Source organism: Capricornis sumatraensis, chromosome 2 (assembly GCF_032405125.1).
Source record: "Capricornis sumatraensis isolate serow.1 chromosome 2, serow.2, whole genome shotgun sequence".
Classification (NCBI taxonomy): Eukaryota; Metazoa; Chordata; class Mammalia; order Artiodactyla; family Bovidae; genus Capricornis; species Capricornis sumatraensis.
The window spans coordinates 193,118,198-193,144,963 of record NC_091070.1 but is presented as its reverse complement, the minus strand read 5'-3'; the positions used below and the strand labels follow the sequence as shown (position 1 = coordinate 193,144,963).

The 26,766-nt window shown below is 46.2% G+C and overlaps 1 protein-coding gene across 3 annotated transcripts in view; it reads right to left on the bottom strand.

The window, feature by feature from the left end:
• GLIS1 (GLIS family zinc finger 1) overlaps positions 1 to 25,768 on the bottom strand; it is a 251,075-nt gene extending 225,307 nt beyond the window's left edge. For all 3 annotated transcript variants that reach the window (XM_068966142.1, XM_068966143.1, XM_068966144.1), the window contains exon 1: positions 25,507 to 25,768. In XM_068966142.1, the coding sequence (XP_068822243.1) occupies positions 25,507 to 25,768 (262 nt within the window). The remainder of the gene's footprint in view (positions 1 to 25,506) is intronic.
• Positions 25,769 to 26,766: the final 998 nt, after the last annotated feature.

Genomic DNA, 26,766 nt, shown 5'->3' with positions numbered 1-26,766 from the left:
CACATAAAGGAAGAAAGAAACTGAAACAGCAATTTGAATTTTTTTTGGTTTATAAACAAAGTTCAAAACTAGTAGGAAACTGAGCCAAGCCTAAGAAAACAGAGGCATCACAAGCTCCACAAATTACCAGCAAGTCATTCATCTCCTCCAAGTCTCAGCTTCTTCAGGTGCAAAATCACCAGGATCCTCACAGGAGTGCTGAAGATTAAATGAGTTTGTAAACATGAACATTTCCTTAGGAGAGCACACTCTAGGTGCTTCATAAATGGTCACTGCATTTGAACTGCAGGATGAGTTACACAAACGCCCTCTTTTTTAGGTTTGGTGTTTTTTTTTTCAGTCTTTTCCTACCCTGTTTCTCCCCTAAGCCTCACGGGATCCCAGACACGGTTTATCACCCATTTCACAGAAGAGAAAACTAAGAGGTCTTACATGGCTCAAGACAGTATGGAAATTCAGGTCCACAATGGTCCACCACCTTTTCTACTCTACCAGCTGCAGGCAGCATCAAAACCAAGGCCCACACAAGATGAACAAGAAATGCATTTTTTTTCCTACAAAAAATGGCCATGCCTCTGCAGAAGCTGTTCCAGGCCCCGTGCAGAGATGGGCCCCAGAGCTGGATGGAGCATGGTCCTGCAACCGCCCCCTGCCCCCACCCCTCCGGGAGACAGCCATCACAATGTAACCACTGTCCAGATGGACAGGAGTGGCAAGAGGGCCACCTGTGCTAAGCCCTGTGAGATCCCTGCTTCTGGTGGAGTCTTCATTCTGGAGAGCACAGGACGGCCCTGAACTAGAAAACACTGAGTAATAACAAGTGCTCTGATGAAAACCCAAGAGCAAAAGAAAACAAATGCACCAGGTGTCAGGGAAGGCCTCTCTGGAAGGTGACCCTTAAGCAGACACCTGGGTCCGCTGTGCGAAGATGAGCAAGAAAAGCAAGCCAGGCAGCAAGAACAGGCCATGACAAGGCCCCAACAAGAGGACAAGTTTACCACGTTCAGGACAGAAAGCTCAGTGTGGCCAGCATGAGCCAAGAGGGGCAGAGCAGACGGAGAGGATGAGGCCAGATGTCACGTCAGCCTCATGAGCCTGGACAGGAGAACAGAACGGAGGGCTTTAAACAGAGAAGTGTGGTGGCGTGATTTGCATTTTCACTCCAGCTTGCACTAGACTACAGAGGGGTGAGTGGCAGGAGGGAGCCCAGTGAGGGAACCGCTGCATTTCCCAGGAGAGCAGTGCCGGGGAGTGGCACAGACAAAGTGGTGGAGAGGCAGGGCTGAGCCCGGAGCCCAGCGACACGGGAACTTGGGCGCTGCTGGTGGAGAGGCCGGCAAGGGCAACGGGAAGGGGCAGCCAGAGACCAGGACTGGCCACTGCACTGCTGCTGCTGCGCAGGCAGTAAGAGGGGGACGGACACAGAGGCTGGCTGAGGCCGCGGAGGCCTTGACACCAGCAGTCTGCAGACAGAGGAGGACAGAGACTGGGAGGCGATGGAAGAAAGGCTGTAAACCGAGACAACTCCTTCTGGAAGTTTCCACCTCGGCAGAAGCAGAGAAGTAAGGCTGTAGCAAGAAGGAGCGTGAGCTCGAGGAAGCCTGCTTTTAGGCTGGAAGATTCTGGAGCAGCTTGTATATGCTGATGGGAACGAGCTCCAGAGAGGGGAAAGTTCACACTGCAGGAGAGGGTGTACAGGAGAGGTGTCTTAGAAGAAAACGAGAGAGAATGGGGCGAGAAGAACAAGGCAAGGATGGCTTGGCTTTGACAACTGCAGGGGCACCTGTGTGCACACAGCAAGAAGCAGCGGGCAGCCAGGCTGTGGAGCAGATATGGATCGGATGGCTCAGTACAGCCGTCTCTGCTGGCATGTCAACAGGCAGGCCCAGACGGTCCTGTTTGAAGCAGGCTTGGAGCCTGACATGAGAGCTGCTTGGAAAGGAGGGAGTGTAAGATGGATTCTAAGCTGGGCAAGGAAGGCAGGGAGCACACAAGGGCAACAGGTAGAGAAAAGGCAATAGAATTAGTAGAAGAGATGGCTTCTGAAGGTCAGATCATTGTCACAAGCACGGGAGCAAAACCCCAAGCTGACAGCATGAACTCAAACAAGGACAAATGGAAATCCACAAACAAAAAATAGGAACACAGAGGACAGAAGAAAAGAGGTGTTAGATACTGCATCCACCACCGAAGACAAAATACGAGGAAAGGAACCGTTAGAGACCGAGAAAGTGCTTCTGCAAATTAAAAGCAACAACAATTTTAAAATAAAGTGGGAAAGTCAAGGAAATTCTCAGAAAACTGAACAAAAAGACAAAGAGCTAGAGATGAAAGAAAGATAAGAAAATCGGAGGATCACTACAGAAAGCCAAACATGCAACTAATGGGATTTCCAGGAAAAGACAAAGATAAACGGTACAGGGGGAAAAATTCTAGGAACTGCTGCATAAAAATGTCTAGAACTGAAGGCCATGGATCTCCAGAAACAAAGGACACAGCAAGCACTCACTTCAATTAATGGGAAAAAAACCCACATCAAGGCACACCACTGGAAACTTTCAGAATACCAGGGATGAAGAGAGTATCTTGCAAGCCAGAAAACAGATTGGAGATGGGGAAGGGACCTACGTGGGGTTTCAGGCATCACTATGACACTGGCTGCTCGACAGCAATGATGGGAGCTGAGAGACAATGGGACGGTATCATAGAAACTCTTAACAGGATCGGCTCTGAGATGGCCCAAGTTCAAATCTCAGCCCGGCCACTTACGAGCTGTGTGACCACGGTCAATTACTTAACCTCACTGGGTCTCAGTTTCCTCATCTATAAAACAGGCATAACATTCAACAAGTTGTTGTGAGTATAAGTTAACTGATGTAATGCACTGAGAACCATGCCTGGCACATGGTAATAAGCATTGAAAGGTTAGTTATTATTACTAAAGTTCCCCAGCCAAACTATTAATCAGGAACAAGACACTTCTCCGACAAATACCCTTACTTACCTTTCTCACAAAGTGGCTGGAGGAGGGACTCCAACAAATTATGGGGCTAAACTCAAAAAAAAGGAAATACAGTGCAAAGGACATTTGACCTTCTTTTGGGTGCTCAGCATCTGAACAGTTTTCTTCTACTGGGAAAACCACTCCCTTTCTAAGACCAAAAAAGCAAAACCCACTCCAGCCCAGCACACGCACACACAAGCTGAAAGTGTCAGGTCCCTCACAGCTCTTGTCTGCAGTGTCACACTATCATGACCACACTTGAAAACAGCAGCTCCCCTAACTCCCTTCCCTGCTTTTTCTCCAAAGTATGGACCATCATTTGGTAAACATGATACCTGACTGTTTATGTGATCACTGTACTTTCCCCGTCTGAAATGAAAGTGCAGAGCTTTCTGCCTGTTTTCCCGGCATCTAGAGGGGTGCCGAGCATGTGCTCAGTGAAAATGTGCTGAGGGCAAAGGTGTGCCTCCCCAGCCCCCTGCAGATGATGAGGCTCAGGCACTGGAGCCTTGGCCACATCCGTGGCCCATCCCTCTCTGTGGCCCATCCGAGATATCCACCTAGGGGGACAGCTCGGATCTACCTGCACTGGCAAAAGCAGGGATTCAGTGAGGGCCAGTGACCAAGGACAGCGGCTCAGCTGCCAAAGTCTGGCACCCACTGTTTCCACTGCAAGCCCTGTGGCAGAATCTGGGGTAAGGTTCTGGCTCATCAGATGGTAAAGAATCTGCCTGCAATGCAGAAGACTCAGGTTCGTTCCCTGGGTCCGGAAGATCCCCGGGAAGAGGAAAGGGCAACTCACTCCAGTATTCTTGCCTAGAGAATTCCATGGACAGAGGAGCCTGGCGGGCTACGGTCCATGGGGTCCCAAAGAGTGGGACACGACTAGGCGACTAACACACTTCTTGGCTATGTAGCTTCCAAACCATAATTAGAAATTCTGAGAGTCACCCAGCATCCTTTTAATCAAGTCTCTTTTCTGCTTAAATCAGCCAGAGAATGTGATATGTGTGGGGGGCAGGAATCAGGGATTCCCACAGCATCAGTGGGAATCGCAGGAGGTCAGCAGTTACAAGAGGAATGCTCCCTGCCTCTTTCAGGTGCAGCAGAAATGGCACTAAGATAACCTCAAGCATTTGAGCACTTAGGAAAGTATGACTGACAGATGTCTGACAAAACTGATGGAACATTTAGGAGAAAATGACAATAGATACATATAAAACTAAGCAAACTTTTTAAACAATTAAAAAAAAGATTTCCACTCATTATCAGAGAAATGCAAATCAAAACCACAATGAGGTACCACTTCACACCAGTCAGAATGGCTGTGATCCAAAAATCTGCAAGCAATAAATGCTGGAGAGGGTGTGGAGAAAAGGGAACCCTCCTACACTGTTGGTGGGAATGCAAACTAGTACAGCCACTATGGAGAACAGTGTGGAGATTCCTTAAAAAATTGCAAATAGAACTACCTTATGACCCAGCAATCCCACTGCTGGGCATACACACCGAGGAAACCAGAATTGAAAGAGACACATGTACCCCAATGTTCATCGCAGCACTGTTTATAATAGCCAGGACATGGAAACAACCTAGATGTCCATCAGCAGATGAATGGATAAGAAAGCTGTGGTACATGTACACAATGGAGTATTACTCAGCCGTTAAAAAGAATTCATTTGAATCAGTTCTGATGAGATGGATGAAACTGGAGCCGATTATACAGAGTGAAGTAAGCCAGAAAGAAAAACACCAATACAGTATACTAACACATATATATGGAATTTAGAAAGATGGCAATGACGACCCTGTATGCAAGACAGGAAAAAAGACACAGCTGTGTATAACGGACTTTTGGACTCAGAGGGAGAGGGAGAGGGTGGGATGATTTTGGAGAATGGCATTCTATCATGTATACTATCATGTAAGAACTGAATCCCCAGTCTATGTCTGACGCAGGATACAGCATGCTTGGGGCTGGTGCATGGGGATGACCCACTGAGATGTTATGGGGAGGGAGGTGGGAGGGGGGTTCATGTTTGGGAACACATGTAAGAATTAAAGATTTTAAAATTTAAAAAAAAATAAAAATAAAAAAAATAAACACAGAAAAAAAAATAAAAAATAAAAAAATAAAAAAAAGATTTCCCTATTTAACCCCAGGAAAACAAAATGTTATACCACAAAGAAAAAGTTTCCATGGTGCATGAAAAAGTGGACTTCAGATGGCACTATAGAAACAATACTACCTTCATGCCACCCCATCCCTTCTGGCCCTTTTAAAACCCAATCAGCAGGGGACCTCCCTGGTGGTCCAGTGTCTAAGACTTCATCTTCCAATGCAGGGGGTACAGGTTTGATCCCTGGTCAGGGAGCTAAGATCGTACATGCCTCATAGCCAGAAAAACAAAACATAACACAGAGACAGTATTGCAACAAATTCAATAAAGACTTTAAAAATAGTCTACATTAAAAAAAAAAATAGAAAAAAACAAAAACAACCTCCAGACCTGTTTGTTCCTCATCCCCACTCCCCAATCCTGTGAAGTCTCTAGAAGTTCCCTTAACTCTTTGGATCATTCTTAGATCATAAAACATTTTCCAGACACTTTTAGTCCTGAGAACAGTCTCAGCTTAGTAATTAAGATGTCCCGTCCAGATTAATAATCTAAACCCTGAACTTCTTCATTTACAGCCAAGCTCCTCCCCTCGCCTCGCTTGGGCCTGTCTCGGCTAGGGGCCCTGAGCAAGGTAGAGGGGCAATAAGGTAGCCTTCCTTTGTCTACTGGAATGGCAGGAAGGGGCTCGATTGCCAGGTACCAAAAGAGCTCTCTGGACACAGGTGTTCAGTGCCCACGTCCACGGGTTAGCGGGAGAGCATTCCCCTGTTCCCATGGAACACCGCCAGGCTCATCTCTGCCTGGCAAGAAGCCCTCTCAGGCAGGCTGGGTCAGTCTGAAAAGGACCCCTGGAACACAACCCTCTGCCCATCACAAGAAGGGTGCAGCCTCCCCCTTCACTCTGCTACTAGGCAGGGCCTCCAACCACAGCTTTCATCTCCCAGCACCTTCAGGGATGGAGAAGCACGTTGGTCCTCTGAGTGGGCCTCTCAGAGCCCTTCCTATCTGAGTTGTATGAGGAGAAACTAACCCCTCCCTGCCCGCTTCTCCAAGAAAATGTGCTTTCACATGTCAACCCTTTGACAGCCTCAAAGTGGGTACCAGGGAAGAATCTCCAAACCAGAGTGAAGTTTAGGTACCTGAAGTCCTGCTCCAGAAGGTAGAAGTAGGCATTGATAATACTACTCTAGACAGCAGTATTATCAGGAGAAAAATCCGCACAGTGGCCTCCAGCTCCCCACAGTCCCAGCTGTGCACGAGCTGCCCAACTGCAACCAGACATGCTGCAACCAGAGTGGGTGGGAGGAGAGAGCCAGTGCAAGCGGGAGGAGAACTGAGTGGAGTGGCTCAAGAGAACTAAGTCCTCAGCCCCCACACAGGAAGCCAGCAGACAGTGAGCCTAGGCTACCATCAAAAATCCACAAACAATAAAGGCTGGAGTCAGCGTGGAGAGAAGGAACCCTCCCACATTGACGGTACAGCCACTGTGGAGAACAGCATGGAAGTTCTCTAAGAAACTAAAAATAGAGCTACCTTATGACCCTGCAATCCCACTCCTGGATATATATTCAGAGAAAAACATGATCCAAAAAGATACATGCACCCCAATGTCCACTGCAGCACTGTTACAACAGCTAAGACATGTTTTTGTTGTTCAGTTGCTAAGCCACGGACTCTTCAACCCCATGGATTGCAGCACACCAGTTTCCTCTGTCCTTCATGATCTCCTGGAGTTTGCTCAAACTCATGTCCATTGAATCGGTGATGCTATCTAACTATCTCAGCCTCTGCTGCCCTCTTCTCCTATTGCTCTCAACCTTTCCCAGCATCAGGGTCTTTTCCAGTGAATCAGCCCTTCATACCAGGTAGCCAAAGTATTGGAGCTTCAGCTTCAGCATGAGCCCTTCCAATGAATATTCAGGGCTGATTTCCTTTGGGACTGACTGGTTTGATCTCCTTGCAGTCCAAGGGACTCTCAAAAGTCTTCTCCAGCACCACAATTTGAAAGAATCAGTTCTTCAGCACTCACCCTTCTTTATGGTCCAGCTCTCACATCGTACAGAACCAACCTAAGTGTCCATTGACAGAGGAATGAATAAAGAAGGTGTGATGGGAACGGTACTCGGTCATGAACAAGAATGAAATAAAGCCACTTGCAGCACCATGGATGGGCCTAGAGATTCTCATACTGAGTGAAGTAAGTCAGACCGAGAAGCAGAAATACCGTATGACATCCTTCATATGTGGAATCTAAAAAGGAATGATACAAATGGACTTACTTACAGAACAGAAAGAAATTCACAGACTTGAAGAACAAATGTATGGTTGGTGGGGGAGGGGAGGGACACCATAAAGGATAGTTGGGGAATTTTGGGATGGACATGTACACACTGCTGTGTTTAAAATGGATAGGCCAAGGACCTCCACAGAGCACATGGAACTCTGCTCAATGATGTGTGGCAGCTTGGATGGGAGGGGAGTTCAGGGGAAAAAGGATATTTTTCTATGTGTGGCTGAGTCCTTTCACCGTTCATCTGAAACTATCACAACATTGTTAATTGGCTACCCCCAATACAAAAAAAACTCTAGTACTTTGGCCACCTCATGCGAAGAGTTGACGCATTGGAAAAGACTCTGATGCTGAGAGGGATTGGGGGCAGGAGGAGAAGGGGACGACAGAGGATGAGATGGCTGGATGGCATCACTGACTCGATGGACATGAGTGTGAGTGACCTCCAGGAGTTGGGGATGGACAGGGAGGCCTGGCGTGCTGCGATTCATGGGGTCGCAAAGAGTCGGACACGACTGAGCAACTGAGCTGAACTGAACTGAATACAAAAAAAAAAACTAGGAAAAAAAAAGAGTGAAGTTGGTGAGCCTCTAATTTGAGCCAAAGTCTCAGTGGAGTCTGAATTTAGTGGAAATATCATTACCATTAAAAAAAAAAAAAAAAAAGGGAAGAAATAGCAGCCTAAGTCTCACTTAAAGGCTAAATAGAGCACACCAGTTAAGGCTGCACCTCTCACTGTTATGTAACCCTGAACAAATCACTCCCTTCTCCAGATCTGCTTCTTCATCTGCAAGTCCGGTAACAGCAGTAACTCCTTCACAGGGTTGTTGGGAGAGTCAAAGGAATAATGCTTGTAATGCGCTCAGAGCATCACTGGACCATGGTAATAAGCGCCATGTTTAGCTACTATATTGTTTTTATTTTTGCAACCAAGACAAATGGAAGAAAATACTAGAAAATGAAAACTAAGTAAGTTGAAGTCAGGGCCCCCGTGGTGCAAGCTCAGGGAGCACTGTCCATGTAGCTGGGGGTGAGTGGTGCCCCCTGGAGGTGGCCATCCCCGCAGCTCTGGAGGAAGGCAGCTGCCTTTCAGCAATGCAACGAGGAAGGCAAGGGACTGACTCCCTGTGGAGTCTGAGAGTATTAGATCGTTTAAAAACTATGTTAGTATTATTTTGCTGAAAATAAAAATTCATTTTCAGGATGTTAATAAAACAAGCTCCCCAAAACAGTAATAAGAAAAGCAATGAAGGAAATAAAGGAAAATCTTGGAATTAGGACTATATAAAATTTTTAAATTTTTGTTTCAAAATCATCATTAAAAAAACTTGCCTAAACAGCAGGCTCATAAAAATATTAGCAACAAATACGAAGAAAATATTAACTTATTGAGCTAATTTATTGAGCACTTAAAAATATGTAAGGTTTTAAATTTTACAAATAAAATATTTAGACCCCAACAGAGTTGCAACAACTTGCAAAAGAGGAGCTATGGACTGTAAATCAATACACAGTATATATTCCACTACACCAACAATCAAATAAATGTAAATAAAGCTATAACCAGATGTCACTTCCAACTTTCAATTTGGAGATTACTTCCAAAACAGTGGTGAAGATAAAGGGAAGTAAGTTCTCCAAGACACTGCACCCAGTTGTGAAAATTCATGCACCTTCAAAAGAGCTATTTGGTAATAATGTGGGTCAAATATTACTAGCCTTTGACCCAGTCATTTTCAATCTGGGAATCTATCCTAAGAAAACAATCAGAGATGTAAATGAAGATTAAAGCATAAAAATAGTAACTGCAGCATTATCTATACTAAGGGAAAAGGTGAAAAATTCTAAGCATCACGCACATGCAAGTAATATACATATATATGTATTTGTTTGTACCCACGTCAACTATCTCTGAGAGGCTAAACAAAAATGGGGGAGGGTAGGGGGTATTACTAGTTGTTTCCAGCAAAGGGAACTGGGGGTGGGGGGAAAAGAGGAAGGCTTTTCCTAAGAACCCTTTTTGGGTCTTCTGAGTTTTAAACTATTTTCATGTTCTGCCAATTCAAAATAATTTTAAAACTGTAATAAAATACAATAGATTTTTGAATGTTTACAAAGAATCTTAACACCATGGGAAAGTTTTATTATGTTACTAATAGAATGTTAAGTTTAAAAATAAGTACATAAGACTTTATATTCAGAATGATACCAATGATAATAAAAATATTAATATAGAGATAAGTATAGAAAAAAGACTGAAAAGAAATATACTAAAACATAAATGGTGATCACCACCCAGGGTGGGATTATTTTCATCTTTAAATGTTTTTAGGGACCTCCCCAGCAGCCCAGTGGTTAAGACTTCATGCTTCCAATGCAGGAGGTGCAGGCTTGTTCCCTGGTCTGGGAGCTAAGATTCTACGTGCCTCCCAGCCAAAAATAACAGAACATAAAAGGGAAGCAATATTTTACCAAATTCAATAAAGATTTTTACATGCTCCACTAAAAAAAAATCTTTAAAAAATTAAATAATGTTTTTTATGGTGGTCTGATGGTAAAGAATCTACCTGCCAATGCAAGAGACAGAGGAGACTGGGGTTCACTCCCTGGGTGGGGGAAGATTCCCTGGTGTAGGCAACAGCAACCCCCTCCAGTATTCAGAGGAGCCTGCTAAGCTACAGTCCACGGGATCATAAAGAGTCGGATCCAACTGAGTGACTGAGCATGTATGTACACATCTTATCATTTCCAAATTTTCTACAATAAGTATATACTTCTGACATGAGAAAAATTAAAATTATTAAATTACCTTTAAAAGGTATCTTTAAAGCTATATCTGTATCTTTACCACTTCAGCCACTTCCCAAAGAAGGATGAGGAGTAAGATCAAGTTAATTGGCTGGAATTCAATGAGAGCTGGACTGTTAAAAAAAAAAAAGGTGAAGTGCCAAAGAACTGATGCTCTAGAACTGTGGTGCTGGAGAAGACTCCTGAGAGGTTCTTGGACAGCAAGATCAAACCAGTCAATCTTAAGGGAAATCAATCCTGAACACTCATTGGGAGGACTGATGCTGAAGCTGAAACTCCAGTATTTTGGTCATCTGATGCAAACAGCTGACTCATTGAAAAAATCCCTGATGCTGGGAAAGATTAAGGGCAGAAGCAGAAGGGATCGGTCATCAGAGGATGAGATGGCTAGATGGCATCACCGATGCAATAGACATGAAATTGGGCAAACTTCAGGAGATGGTGAGAGACAGAAAGGCCTGGGGTGCTGCAGTCCATGGGGTTGAAAAGAGTCAGACATGACTGGGCTACTGAACAACAACAGGAGTGATTCCTATTTAAACATCTATGCAAGATGCCGTCAGGGGGCCATGTGCATGATTCCAGCTTCAGAGGTGTACTTGCATGAACCATCTGCCCTCTGGACTGCTTCCTGGGGAATCAGCAAAACATACCCACTACAGCTGGGCCATTCAAATGCTACTTTTCCAGGAAGGCTGCTCTGATCTCTCTCTTGTCAGTGCTAGCCTGTGAGCTCTCTGAGAGCCAGCAAACTCTAGGATTCACATCTGCATCCTCAGTAGGAGCCAGGCCTGGTAACCAACATGCTGGCCCCACCTCCAAGATGTCATGTTCATCTGCCTGTCCTCTTGACTGGATGCTCCCAAAACTGATGCCAAGCTTGGGTTATACCCACTTCTCCAGAGTCTAACAGAGAACCTAGCATATGGTAGGGTTCTAGGAAATGTTTGCTGAACAAATGAATAAATTAAAGAAAGATACTCTAGACTAGCACTGTCCAACCGAACTTTCGCTGGTGATGGAAATGTTCTATATTTGCTGTCCAATATGGTAGCCACTGGGCTTCCCAGGTGGCAATAGTGGTAAAGAACCTGCGTGCCAATAAAGGAGACACAAGAGATGAGGGTTTGATTCCTGGGTGGGGAAGATCCCCTGGAGGAGGTCATGGCAACCCACCCTAGTATTCCTGCCTGGAGAAGTCCATGGACAGAGGAGCCTGGTGGGCTACAGTGCATGGGGTCACAAAGAGTCGGATTTGACTGATCGACTAAGCATGCAGCACGCACACGTGGTGGCCACTAGCCACAGGGGAAGTGAAAGCCACTGAGCACTGAAATGCTCCCAGTAGTCTCTTTTATTTAATTGTAAATTAATTTAAATAGCCATAAATTCTTCCATAAGAATGCTTACATAAAGGATAATTATAAGATTACAGAGATGATCCATTTTAAAAAAGACAGATGACCCAACGTCTTGTAGCACGCAAAAGATGATCACGGCAGGATACTGAAAATGAGGAGGGGGAAGAGAAGGAAGGTCCCCAGCCGCCCCCTAGCCTGCACCTACCTGGCCGATATCACACAATGGGAACCTACTCGTCTCCATAGCTCCCTGGCCAACAGCTCTGCTGTATTCTGGGTACAAAGCAGCCAGAATCATTGAGAGAATAAAAGACTGCGATGAGTGAGAAGGGAAGGGTGTGGGTCTGGGAGAGGAGAGACTCTGAAGGGGTTGCAAAAGGTAAACTCTGGCCTTTTTTATCGCCAGAGATAAGGAGAGAGGGTATTCCCTCCAAGACAAAAGCCTGTGCAAGCAGGGACTAGCAACAGGTACAGGAAAAGAGCTAGCAAAGGCATCCCCAACCCCAGGACTGGGTAACCCGTGTGGCTCCACCACCAGTGTCCAGAGCAGAAGGCTGCTCTGCACACCCATGTTCCTGCCCATCCTCAGATTCTCACACTAGGCTTGCAAGGGGAGCTAGCTAGCAAATATTTCCATCTTATAAGCTGGCAAACCAAGGTTCTGTGAGATCATCCGAGGTCACAGGTCTCAGACTGTCTGGAGCTCAGAAGTCTGCTAGTCTGCTGAGGACAGTGAGCCAGGTGATGAGTTGGTGAAGTCACACAGATGAGGACTGGAGACCTGGCCAGGCTGAGAGGGAAGCTGCACACACTGTCGTCTTGCCCTGCTGACTTCGAGCTCAGGGCAGGTAAGGCCTCTGTGTGTTAGACCACGATGGTGTCCCAGGGCCCAATCAATACCTGGGACATAGTAGCCATTCAATATACTGATGAACAGACAAAGCAACAACCAAACCCAGATTACAGCCCATCTGTTTTCAGGATACTTTCCCACACGTGTGGGCACTCAATCGTATCCAACTCCTTGTGACCCCCATGGACTGTAGCCCACCAGGCTCCTCTGTCCATGGGATTCTCCAATGGAGAATACTGGAGTGGGTTGCCATGCCCTCCTCCAGGGGATCTTCCAGACCCAGGGATCAGACCCACATCTCCTCCGTCTCCTGCATTGGCAGGCAGATTCTTTGCCATCAAGCCACCTGGATAAAGCCAATACTTCATTCCCTGTGCTCCTGACAATTGGCCAGGCAGAGATCACTGTCCAAGGCTCAGACATACAGAGCCACTCTGGGTTACTGTCCTGAAAATCTGCTTGGGGAATTGCCCAGGAAGCCTCATGTTGACTGCAGAAGGACAGATTAATTCCTCTGGGGACCTGCATTCATTCTCTTCTCTCGTCCACACTCCTCCGGCAAGTCGGAGATACAGTTATTACAGACCCTGTTTCACAGAGCTCACAGTCTCGTTGGGGAAGAAGCATCCATAAAAGCTGACTATTCAATGGGAGAAAAGTGACAAAGGCAGCAGAAGATGAAGGAGAGAAACAGTAATTCTGGCTGGAGGAGGCAGTTTCTCAACCATGATGAATGGGGAAGATTGGACCCAAGGCATTCGAGTTTAGAGGACCTGGGGGAAGGTCCAGAGAGGAGGCAAGGTGTGAGAAAGGGCGGGGTCTTGGAGTCAGGCCTGCAGCTACCACCCAACAGCTCCAGAATTTGGGGCAGGTCATTCAGCCTTAGTTTTTCTCATCTGTAAAATGGGGGTGATGATACCTCGCAAGGAGTAAGTGGCTTCACAGAATATCTGCTCAAGCAGGGCCCAACAAATTGAAGCCTCCCCAGGGCTGAAGAGCCCCACTGGCATGGGGATGTGGGAGAAGAACAGGAGCACCATCGTAAGGGTAGGAGGCAGAAGCAAGGGAATTCAGCTGGATATTAGAGTTTTGAAGGCAACTCCCAACCCAACTAACCAGGGACAAGGGGAGAGGGTCTGTACCTCCTGACCCACCCCAGAAATACCCACTCCTGCCAGACACCAGAGCCACTGCAGCTTGAATGAATGTCCTGGACTGACCCCAGGGCCGGGACTTGTCAGATAATTGTGCTGATGCAGCCCACGCCCACCTGGGCAAGGGAGGTGGACAGCTCCTAACCTTCCTCCAACCTTAAGTGAAGTCAAGATCCCAGCCAGTCAGATCTGTGAACTTCAGCGCTGAGATTAGGACCTCAGTCTCTGAAACCCTGAAGTCCTTGTTCTTTAATTTTTCCAAATAAATAAAGAACAAAATCAGGACTTCCTTGGCAGTTCAGTGGCGAGGCTAACACTCCAAGCTCCCAACACAGGGGCCCTGGTTTCAATCCCTGGTCAGGGAACTAGATCCTGCAACTAAGACTCAGCACAGCCAAATAAGTAAATGAATAAAATATTTTAAAAAAGAAAGAAAGAAAGAACAGAACACTGAAATAAGGGGGTGGGACATAGAGACATAGAGGAGAAACACCATCAGACCAAGTCAGGCTTGGGGACCTAGCCCAGCTCTGCGACTCAGTAAGAGCAGTAATAACAGCTCACCTTTGTCACATACCTACTATGTGCCAGCCCCTGAGCTAGGTGCTCTGCAGACTCATCACTTAACCCTCACCTTAGTCCCCTCATCAACTCTATGAGACAGACTTTATCTCCATTTTACAAATGAAGAAAACGGGGGCTCAGAGTCCAGTGAACTTGCCCAAGGTCCAGCAAATGGCACGGTTGAGGTCTGAACGCAGTTCTGACTCCAAAAGCCATGTGGCCACCTTTGCACAAGTCATACGACTTCTCTGAACCTTAGTCTTTCCATCTGTTCATAGGGGAATGGAATGAATAATAACGATTTGGGCAAAGCTCTACAGTTTACAAGCTCAAACCACAACAGTACCCAGAGAGGAGCCAGGAAGCCAACACAATCCCTGGGGTCCATCTAAGCCTGTCCTGGAGTGGGGATCCGGGTGTATTCAGCCATCTCCACCTCAGCAGGGCAACTGAGAGCTGGCTCCTGGTTCTCATTTCCAAGGTTCTTCTTCATCTTAGAGAAAACTGAGTCAGATGTGTTGCAACCACCAATAACTGGTCTTCAAACCACAGGATGAGACAATCTTGAAAGCACCTGGGGCTCTGCCTAGAAGGGAGGGCAAGTGTGTGGCAGAGAGTGCCTACAATCCAGGCCAGTCACTCCAGGACAGCATTTGGCCCCTTACTCTTCCACCTGACACCACTCTGCCTGGCCACAGCCTAGAAGGGTCTGTGATTATGGAAGCCAACTCCTCCCAGAAAGGAGAGGAAAGGGAGGCCCAGACAGAGAAGACTCGCCCAACGAACGTGACCCAGAAAAGCAGGGCAGACCTCACGGTGAAAGGCCCCCAGACAGTGTGGAAGGAAAACAGGCTGTTTCTGCATGGGAGAACTCCTTGCACACCTACTGGAGTCTCGCATGTGCCGAGAGCTTACTATACGTTCAACCCTGCAGGAGAAACAAAGACATCAAACTTCTCCTTTCACGGTGACAGGCTCCTTGAGGGCAGAGACTGGGCTGGACTCCATCCCCAAACCTCCTTGACACCCACTTTGGCCCAGGCCCTGTGCTGGGCACAGGGGTGCAGGAATAATGAGACTCTGCCCTGCCCTCAGGGACACAGTAAGCAAATGGAAAACTGCCACAGGACATGTCCTGTGCTACAGACGAAGGAAGGAGAAGGGTTGTGGGTGCCAGAGGCCTAGCATCACCAGGCTGTGGGAGAACAGGAGGGCTTCCAGAAAGAGGCGGCATCTGAGCTGGGTCTTAAGATTAAGTAGGAGTCAGACCAGGGGAAAGGAAGGGAAGGAAGGCCCTTCCAGGAGATTCGGTTTATCAAACGTTTGCATAACAGCAATAACAATAATAATTCCAATGTTAATTGAGCATCTGACCATGTGCCAGTCTCTGTATTTAAGCACTTATACATATACAAGTAACTCATTTCATCCACATAAAAATCTTTTGAGACCATTACAACTACTATTCCCATTTTACAAATAAGAATATTGAGGCCCAAAGAGCTTAATAACTTGCCCAAGATCCCCAAGTTGGTACCTAGAACCAGAGCTCAAACCTAGTGGTCTGGTTCCACATTAGAGTCCCAACCAGCACCCTATATCCTTCTCAGATACGTATTTTGCGAGACAAGGTGCTAGACATAAGGCTATAAAGATAGATATTTGAATATTAACTATTTTATATTCTAAAAATGACTTAAAGAGGCACACAAATGAATAAAAATAAGCTCACAGTGTTTAAGGATGGAAGGACACATAAAGAGAAAATTCCAGGTTCAAAGCTTCATAAGGAAAAGTCTGATGCTGCTGAAGGACAAGCAAATAAGACATTAGGAAAAGATGGTAAACTTTCCTGGTGGTGTGGTGGTTAAGAATCCACCTTCCAATGCAAGTTCAATTCCTGGTCAGGGAACTGAGGTCCCACAAGCCTCAGAGCAACTAAGCATGAGTATTACAACTACTGAGCTCACAGACCACAACTAGAGAGTCTGAGCGCCACAACAAAAGATTCCACTGATGCAACGAAGCAACAAAGACCCGATGCAGCCAAATGAATCAATTTAAAAATAAATAAATTCATTTCCTTTAAAAAAAAAAAAAAAAGGAAGAGATGGAACTGGATTGGCCGGAAGGCTTTGGACACCAGACCAAGGTGCTCAGATTTTTCCCTCAGTCAACTAGCTGCTAATCTACAAGCCACGGAGAAGGCAATGGCACCCCACTCCAGCACTCTTGCCTGGAAAATTCCATGGACTGAGGAGCCTGGTAGTCTGCAGTCCATGGGGTCGCAAAGAGTCGGACACGACTGAGCAACTTCACTTACTTACTTAATCTACAAGCCAAGATATGATTTCAGGGGAGAGCTTGAAAGCGTGTGCCAAAGACTATCTCTAGAACAAACCGATATCACTACAGATATGTGAGTGGTTGAGAAAATACGAATCTCTTTAAAACAGCCCTTAAAACTAGTAACCTCCAGCTATCTTTTCCACCAGTAGATAAAAAATAACAGCTATCATAGGGAATGGATTTTTGTCCTTATGTTTAGAAAACTTGGGATACCCTGCTGTCAGGGATGGGAAGTAACAAGAAGGCTTTAAGCAAGGAACTCTTTGGGGATTGAAGGTCTGGGAATTTTGCCCTCCACCCACGCCTATACCTCCACCTCTCCAGGCTAGAAATCAACCATCTGAAGTCCCAAAGATGAGCTGAGCCCAGCCAAAAGCCCCAATGCAGAGACATTCTCACAAAGAGAGCTACGTAAGTACAAATGACTGTTTGATCAATCATTTGGCCTCAGCGTGGGATTTGGTTAGAATTAAAGCCATCTGGTTGGGAGGGGGAGGAGACAAACAGGCGGGAAAATGACCCACCCCCTCCCCCCAAAAAGCATTGTTAAAATATAACGGGGGGAAAAACAGTAAAGTCTCTGCTGTTATTTCAGCCTAAGCCACTTAATCCTTCAGCACATAAAGCAACTTATTTTATGACCTTTTCCCTTTAAAAAGTAAATCAGAAGACGCTGCCTTGAATTCAGATATCTCTGAAACACACTACTCATCCCTCCCAGTGAAATATCCTGTTTCATAAACCTTCTTCGAGATACTTGAAACTGCAGATCACTAAATGCCTAGCTTTAGGCATCTGACATTCCAGAGAATTAATATTTAAACTTATTATAGGAAAAAAGAATTGAGTTTGGTTGAAGCATGAAATATTTAATAGTGTCTCCAAATTAGAAACCCTATTTTGTTTCGCGTTGGAAATGCCAACGTTATTACCTGGGCTTTGCACTCAAATAAGATAAAACGCACGGGCGGTCTTGAGATTAAACACACAATTACGGCCGTTTTCTCCAGAGAGAAGGAGAGCGAGACAGGTTTGGGGAGTGGAAGCGATTGGGTTTCATTTTTACGATACACTTAAAATTATATTATCATTCTCTGCCTGGAGGGTTGGACTTGAGAGGGTTGAAGCTACTTAACCACTGAAAACTGTGTCAAGATCGGTGAATCCACAGAGCCCTATTCACAGGCTGGTGAAGCCGTCTATGTCTTGGAACGGGCCCGCTGCTGGGCAAAACCCCGGGAACTTTCTCTACTCGCTAGGACAAAAGTATTAAGTGGTTTGGGATAAAAATTAAGCTTCAATTGACACAGTGGATCCTGGCAGCCTCTGCCGGCACGTGTAATTTATTTACAGGGTTGGAAAGTCGGCAAAATACATCATCAACTCTTATACAAACTTCTATTAGGTATTAAATACCCAAGCCTCAGAGAAGTAATTCATATAGTCCAACAACGTTCCAAAATAAACCCAATCTCCAGCCCTCCGGAGAGCTTAAAACAGCAAATGGGATCTGTGTTTTTAAAGCCGAGTTTATAATACTCCCTGGTTTCTTGCTAAAGCTTTGCCATCAAACCTGTTACTTAAAAACAAAAGCAACAACATCTAAGAGAGTAATCCAGTTGCTAAAAAGGACATAAATAGGAAGAGGCTGAGCCACAAGGCAACCAGGCCATCCTTGACACCCCTTCCGGCTCTCACTTTCAGACCCAGGGTCTACATCTAAAGGCAAAGGAGCTTTGGGCAAGCCTACAGCCTCCTACAATTTCTACTTCAGAAAAAATAGGACCCCTTGAGAATGTCCACGTTCACATACATTCTCACAAACACATACACACCCCCTTGCAAGGCCACAGACTCAAGCCAGCAGTGGGACCTCTTCCTTCCAGAGAGGGGCATTTGACTCATTCATCATTTGACACAAAAGACCCATTTCCCACAAACTCTAGTTCACTCTGATCCCCGACTTGCTCTCCCCCACAAGCCTTTCTTCATCCCACCAGGCGTTTAATAAGAAATAATTAGTTAATAGATCTCCAGCCATCATGCCCAGTGAAGCATGCATTCTACACACCAAGTGTAGTGGGATCATGAGGAATTCTCTTCAAACAGAAGTCTTCATTACCAGCAAAAGGGAGATCACAGCCAGGGCCTGGGCAACAGAGCTCCCACTGTATGACAGGCTCAAATGGGGACTCGAACATGCAGTAACCAGTGGGGTGTGTGTATGCTGCTTCTGAGAGGGGTCTGCTTCCAGGGGCCCTCCAGTCTCAGGCTCCTTGCCTGAGGACCCCCATGTCACAACTGGGAACCACTGTCCTTTCCCCATTTCTGCAGCAGAGAGTAGCTGGGAGAGCCCCAGTGGAGGCAGAGTCTCCCCTTAAAGTCACACCTCAGCCTGTGAGCTGAGACTGCAGTCTGCCTGAGGGACTGGTTGTCTGGACCTGCCTATGGCCTTCCACTGCTGTCCCCCAGGGTTCGGAGAAACACGCTAGAGCCACCGCGACTCTTAGCTGCTGCATGGGTTTTAAAAGCTGTAGTTGAGAGCCCTGTGCTCTAGAGTAGCGGTCCCTGACCTTTTTGGCACCAGGGACCTGTCTCGTGGAACATGATTTTTCCACGGACCGGGAGAAATGCAGGGTGGTTTGGCGACGATTCAAGCGCATTACATTTACTGTGCACATTATTTCTATCATTATTACATCAGCTCCACCTCAGATCATCAGGTATTAGATCCCGGAGGTTGAGGACCCCTGCTTCAGGGGGAAAGCACCGGCTTTGCTGTCAGACAGAGCTGGGTTCAAATCCCAGGCTCTACTATCTACTTTCTGTACAGTGAGTCACTGCATATTAAATATGGAGCTCACTGTTTAGACAAATTGCTCAACTTTTCCAAGCCTCATTTCCCTGATCTGTAAATTCAGAATAATGCCTCCTTTTCTCATAAGGTTATTGGGCTTTATTAAATGCAAGGACAGCTACAAACTGCTTGACCTGGCGCAGAGTAGGTGCTCAGTAAAGGTTAGTTGACATCTCTTCCTCTTTGGGTTTCTTCTGTGGTCAGCTTTAGGAGTCAAGAGTTCCAAGAAGAGGTCAAGTCGAGAACCAGACCTTTTTCTGTACTCTATATCCTCCCCAACTGCCCCAGCCAAGTTCACATGGAACCCTGGAGCAATGGAGCAGGAAGGGACTATAGGTCATCCCAACCAAGTGCCTCCCATTTTACAGATGGGGAAACCGAGGCTCAGAGCCAAGGGCTGGGCCCACATGCATTGAGTCTGTACAATGGTGTGTGTGTTTGCTCCAGACAGGGCTAACCATAACCACCAAAAAAATTCAGGCCATACAGGAAATGCATTATTCAGTGAACGGACTGAAGGCTCCTCTCAGTGCATCTGACTCAAATGCTGACTTTAAAAACACAGCTCGTAATGCTAACACAATCCGCCTCGACCCACCGGAAACCTTCTGAAGGAATAACCCTTTAGAGTTAAGGGGATGACGGAGAAAAGAAGAAAACAGATGCTTCAAGTGACTTTAAACTAAAAGACCACTGGGTCAGGGTTGTATTTTTTCCACCCCATCCCACCCCAGGCCTCTGTTTTCTTTCAGTTTCTTATAAGGCTGTAGGACACCAAAGCAGCCACAAAACTCCCCCCACCCCGACTCTTTTCTGCTTCCCTTAACTCAGTAACCCAGCTATCAGTCCCGGACTTTGCTTCTAATGCTGAAAGCATTTTTTTTTTCATTGTAAACTATTAAGTCGGACAGCGGCTGTTGATAAACAAGAAGTCCGTTTTTAAACTGCTAGAATCATTAGCACAGGGAAGGCGAGCAGCACAAACATTTCAGGAGTTTGCTCTTTTTCCCTGGCCCTAGTATCACAGCTGGGCTTTCTGCATGTTGCAGTTGAATTTTTCAAAGCCCAGGGCAGAATTTGTTTCATTTCTTCTCCCTCTTGAACTGAATGTCTTTGTTTCTTTAAACACAAAAATAAACTACCCCCTACAAGAAGAAACAACACAAGTCTCCAGGTCCAAATTAATTGCAACTAAAATCTGTATTAGGAAAAAAAATTACCAAACCACACATTCTAATTTAACTTTGAATATAATCATAGATATAAGGTGAAGTTGTTGAAGTACTACCATCTCAGCTTCAAAACAGAGAATTCTTTTCTAGGAAACTTGAGAGAAAGAAGGGAAATTATCTTCCCTACGCAAAAGTCCCAGTTAGTGACTGGTCCATTTACAAATAAAGTTGGTATTTATTTGTTTGTTTTTTTTTTCCTATTCCTATCCAAAAAAGGATGGAAAACCCCATTCCAAACTTCAGTTTCTCCCCTTTTCTAGGATGCTTGCCAAACTCCACAAAATAAAACCGAGGAAAATGATGATAATTATGCAACATTCAGAACAAAGAACATAAGAATATATTTTTTTAAATGATTCATTGTGCACTTATGCCTGTAATGGGATTTTAACGCACTGTAAAAATAAGTGTGCTGCCTCACTTAGCTTCTCACGCAACTGTAACGCAGGGAGATGAAGAACTTAAAGATGGGGTGAGTTTTGGTTTTTTCCTAAAGGAGGAGATGTGTGAACGGAAACCATGGTGTATAAAGAAACATGTTTTTTAATCAGAGGCGGAGCAACACAGCCTATCGATATAATTCCAGCTAAGACAGTCCTGAGACCTCAGCCCAGCCAAGCACTATAGGTAAACGAGTCCGCAATAAGGAAGCGTACGTAAGTTACGATCTCAAGCGCTGGTTCCCTTTCCATTTTGCACTCCAGGTCTTAGCAACTTCTACAGAGCTTGCGAGGCAGAAAGGGAAAAGAAATTCTAGCCACCCAAGATTCTTTGGGAATCTTTGGGAATTGTATTTCCGCTACATGTCTATAAAAGATTTGTTGGATACATAATTCTTATGACTGTAGACGCAACATGTTCCTATCTTATTTGTGTACCCACACACATACATGTTTCTCTTTGTCTCACTGAGCCTGACATTTGGCCAGCAGGTTTTTCTCCCCCTTATTTGAAACCTCAAGCACTGAAGAAATTTGGATCTGATTATTTCCGGATCACAGGACCAGCACTTTAAAATGGATGAAATGCAAGCAAATTGCCCACTAGAGCCGGAGGGGGTAAATGCTTTCAAAATAACTCATACCTTTCTATTATGGATGTGCTGGCCTCTCCAAAACCTCCCCAGAACATCACAGTGGCTTCTCATTCAAATGAAGAAACTCTACAAGGTAATGCCAACCAAAACCGTCACGTCTTACTCTCCACCTCCAGTCCCTAGTGAGCCTGCACACAACCTACAACTGCATTCCTTCTTTGTTTTCATTTTTAAAGAAAAAAATACATATACTTTTTCTTTAAGTTACACGATTGACTACTTTGGGAATTTTTAGCCACAGTACGATGGCTGTTTACTAACAGCAGGGTTCACATTGGTCATGATCATCAGCCTTTTTATTTGCTGGGATGTGTCCAGTCTCAGCACACTGTGAAAAGGGTCCAGTGAGTTGTTGAGAATTATCTGGTTTGGTCTGAGAGCAGCAATTCTGATCAAACAGAATCATTTGGTAAACTAAGAAGTTTTCTAACGATGGCACAGATACTTGTTACCAAATTCCGAAGATTTGAGACAGAAGAAATACCAACAGCAAAAATAGTTTAAATTCTCTGGGAACGCTTGGGAAGCCTTCATGAACGCCAGCTCTCAGCCACCAACACACACACTTAGAAGGCACTAGTTGTGGAATGGGAAGCCTTAGAAACTGCCACTTACTCTCTGTAGCCTTAAGCACATCCTTGAACCTGAATGTCTTCATCTATAAAATTGGAATCACAGTAATAAGAGCCAGGATCTGCCTGCAGATACAAACTGCAAAGAGCTTTTATATCTGTCCTCTCAGAACAGCCCACAAGGTAGGCAGGGCTCAGCTGGCATGAGGCTGATGAAAGAACGTGTGCAGGACACAGGCTGAAAACTGCACAGAGAGCGAGCTTCACGGAGCCAGCGCCACAAAGCCGACCGCCTCCATAAAGTCCAGATGTTTACCTTCTTTCCTTGTCAGAACTTCCACAAGCAGAGTGTTGGGTGTTTAATAAAAAGAAAGAAAAAGCGCAGCATCTGGTAATTTGGCCTTTTCAGCTGTTTGGAATCTGGATAAACGGGACTCTGCCATAAACAGATCGTGATTCTTATTGTAAATGATGACAATGTTAGTCCATGACGTTGCACCATCCCCAGTGCCTCCTAACTCCAGATCTGGAAATGCAGAGGACCCTGACGTTTACGGATAAGCTGCTGGGTTCGAGAGCTCACGCCCCGCCTCAGTTTAGGGTCTGTCCGAGAAACAAGACGGCAGAGCGTCTGAAACCTGATTCCAAACCAAGCAATACTGTCGTCTCTCCGGTCACCGGGGAAGCACTGGCCGCAGAAGACCTGCCGCTTGGCCCCTCTCAGCTTCCTCTGGCTAGGACACCAGTTAACAGTCTTGAGAGTCAACAATTTAAAAAATCAAACCTTTCTCCCTCCTCGCCCTACCCTCTTTGTCTCAAATAGAGCTGACCATAACGGTGCCCTACACGAATTAATAAACGTGAACCCTTCTTCCTTTTCAGTTTATATTCTTACAACTGTTTCATTTTCCCTTGAGAAGGAAGCATTATTACCTCTTGTGCAAATGAAAAACCAGCGGTTGAGAACGTTAAACACATCACAAGAGCCATCTCCAAAATAACCAGGCACTGAGGTGGCCCTTTGACACCTTATATCACTAATACTCTCCTCAGTCTTTCTGTCTCACGGTAGATTTACAAATGAGGAAACTAAGGCTCAGAGAAGGAAATAACTTCCCCAAGTCCCACGGATCCTAGGTGGCAGGGTCTTACAATTTCCAGCACGGTCGATAAATATTTTTCAGTTGGTATTCTTGTCTTCTGTTTCCAGTAAGCCTGAGACTTGGAGCTAGACACCAAATATTCAAAGGGTTATGAGGTCTAGGGAGTATCTGGGTGGGAACAAGGGCAGCAAGAAGGTTTCTTTTATGGCCTCTTTGAGAAGGTTGCCCAGCTCTGATTTTCTCTCAGACCACTGTGTAGCTTGACTACAGGGGAAAAAATTGCCTAGAAAGACAGAAGTCGAGTCAGAAGCCTCTTCAGGCCTAGGTCCATAAGCTATGGGCTGGCCAGAGACCCCCACCCAGTAGGCCTCAGTTTCCTCATCTTTTAAATGGGTATGACAAATCTGACCCCCACCAGCCTCATTGGAGGCTGTGAAGAAAACAGAAGCCTCTTACAAAAAGTTTAATCAGTACAACCATCTTAAGGTACAAAGAAAGAGGTGATTTCTCCCATTCTTTTACCCTCCTCTGCCCTTTCCAAACACAATCCTGATTTAGAGATCTCATATTTTAGACACTGGGGGCATGTGGATAAAAATAATTGGGGTTTAGGAGAATGGACGTCAGAAAGTTGTACACAACAAAGGCATCCACATGAAAGGTCTCTAACCAGGGCTTGGAACAAAGGCTATGTTTGGGAGAGCAATTTATTAGGTCTGCAGAGAACTGAGATCTTCAGTTGACAGCTATTTTTTTTTTCAAACACAAAATGTTGCAAGAGGGTATCTATTTAAGGGAGGATTGTCTACAGGAGGCAGGCAAGTGAGGGACCTCCGAGCTGCAAATATTACTCATGTCTTGCTGCACAGCCCTCCTCTCTTCCTAGTAAAAGGGAACCTCATGTCCGTATTCCAACAATAATACGCTAAAGCATTTTCCTCTCTATCCTTTAAAATTGACTTCTATCTCTTGGAAAAGAGACTGAATTTAAAACAACAGACAAGAAATAGTGCTCTCCTACAAAGTCAGGTATTTTCATTAAAAAACAAAAAGTATTTATGTTTATTTCACTTTACCAGTCTTTGAATTAGAGAGGTTTTTTTTTCTTTTTTTTACCCTAAAGGAGCTCTCATCCCTAAAAGTAAGCCACCCTACCATTTCTAAGTTGCCAATTGATGCTAAAGTAATGATGCCTATAGAGCCATTAAACAAACTTTTCGTCTTCCTTAAGAATCAGCTAGAAATAGAACCGAGAGGTCCCAAACAATGAAATAATAAAAAAAAAAACCAAAGCTTTGCTTTTTCCCAGGGAAAAAATGTAGATGAGGGGAAAGATATAGTGCCTCAACAATTTCCCCAATTTCTGGTTAATTATCTGTCAGTGTGAAACTTATAAATAATGGCTCAATAATAATTAACTGCAATGAGAAGAACGTGTTCATGAGAATCCAGCCTGGTCACTGACTTTGACCCATTAATTATACTGAAGCCTGCACCTTATACCCACCAGCCTCACTGGGTAGAGGAAGGGTATTACAAACTAACTTTTGACCAAAGACTGCTGCTGAAGCATCAAGTACCTAACAGCCATTGTTAAAGTCAGGACTTCACTCAGGCTAGACTACAGATTCATAAAATTTTCCATCAGGAATCCAGAAATCATCTGGTATAATTAATTCCTTACTTGACAGATCAGGAAATTGAGGTCCCAACAGGGGAGGGGCCTGGCTGAAGGCTTCTGGTTTTTTGTCACTGCGGAAGACTAGAATACTTCAAAGTATGCTGTTAGCAGGTTCAGAGACAGACATACTCGAGTTGCTACTCATCCTAATTTATAATAAGGTTTTGACAAATTTCACACAACTTTTATCAGAAACATACAGAAGCAAAATTATGTAATCTGAGCTTTCTAAACACACATCTCCCCGCCAGATAGGCTTACTGAGTTTAAATTAGGTGCTTTCTAAACAGTCACCATTTCAGAATGACAAGCGAGTCCCAAACATCTTGAGAGAAAACTGATGAACTCTGGAGAAAGTTCTACCAAGTGCTTGGGAAGATTCCTACAAAGGCCTGCGGTAGAATCAGACTACCCGAATCTCTCCACGCCCGTGGCCAGGCACGTCGGCGGGGCCATGCTTACCCTTCCCGGCGGCAGCGGCGGAGGCCTTGGACGGACCGTAGTCTCGGGGACTCCGGGGCCGGAGGAGGTCGTGGGAGCGCGGTGGCGCGGGAGGCCGGGGCAGCAAGTCACGCGGACCTCCCTCCCCGCAGCCCCCGCCGCTCACGGTGACCCTGAAGGCCATGTGCGGGCCGAGGCCAGCGGGCCCCCGGCCGGGACCTGGAGCGCCGGGGGCCTCCTTTGGCCTCTTGTCTGAGTGCGCCTCGGCCACTTCGCAGTGCATGGCGCCGGGGCGGGGCGCACCGCTGGGGGTCGCGCCGGGCTTCTGCGGTGGGGAGAAAGCACAGGCGCGTCAGAATGAGCGGAGCGATCCCCTTCTGGTCCAGGGGGCGATGTTTGAGCAGGTCACCATCCCTCCGTTTATTCCTCCTTAGCGCCACCACACTCACCCTAACGTGACAAACCTACCTGATCCACGGAAAAGTCCCCTCCAGGGCGCAGGAACATCTAGGATGTCCTTCCCTGACTAGTGGAGGGCCCAGCTACCCAATCTGCCCCCATCCAGTCCTCTTTGGACGAATGGGGAAACTGAGGCCTGGAGAAGGGAGAGCGCCTGTGCGCAGTCACCCAGTGGGACACGGAGCTGACGGCAGAGATTCCCGGAGCAGGGTACTGGCAAAGCCGCGGAGACTGCTCGGAATGGGTCAGGGGCCGCACACTTCGCCTCGTGGGTGCTCTGGGATACTGATGAGGGCAGGGACAGCCGACTACGCACCCGCAGGCCCGCGGGGAGACCCTCTCAGATACCAGCACCACACAAGCTGCGAAAATGGTAGTCGGAGGATATGTGCTCACTCCCGCAACGTGAACCCATACACGCACCGAGACGCACACTACGCGCAGCGGAGAAAACGAACCTATCGCGCGTGCAAACCTGCAAAAAGTCGACAGCCCATGCACTCCCGCTCCCACGCACACCAAACACACCCCGCAAGTGCACACTCGGGGACAAGACGTGCCATACATTCTACTTTCATACACCAGCTCAGTCAGCAACACTAGTAGCTGCGCAGTCTCACGCTCACCATGCGCGAGCGCTGGGTGCCCCTCCACGGAGCCTTGGGCCTTCCATCATCCCTCCTGGAAAACGGACCCGGGGCCCCAAACTCTCCTTTCCCCTCGTGCTCCCCGCGCGATCCCCAAACTCCCCAATTCACCATTCCTGGGACACCAGCCTTGTCTGTCGGCCGGGGGCCCTCCCCCTTCCCGGGCCGCGGGCCG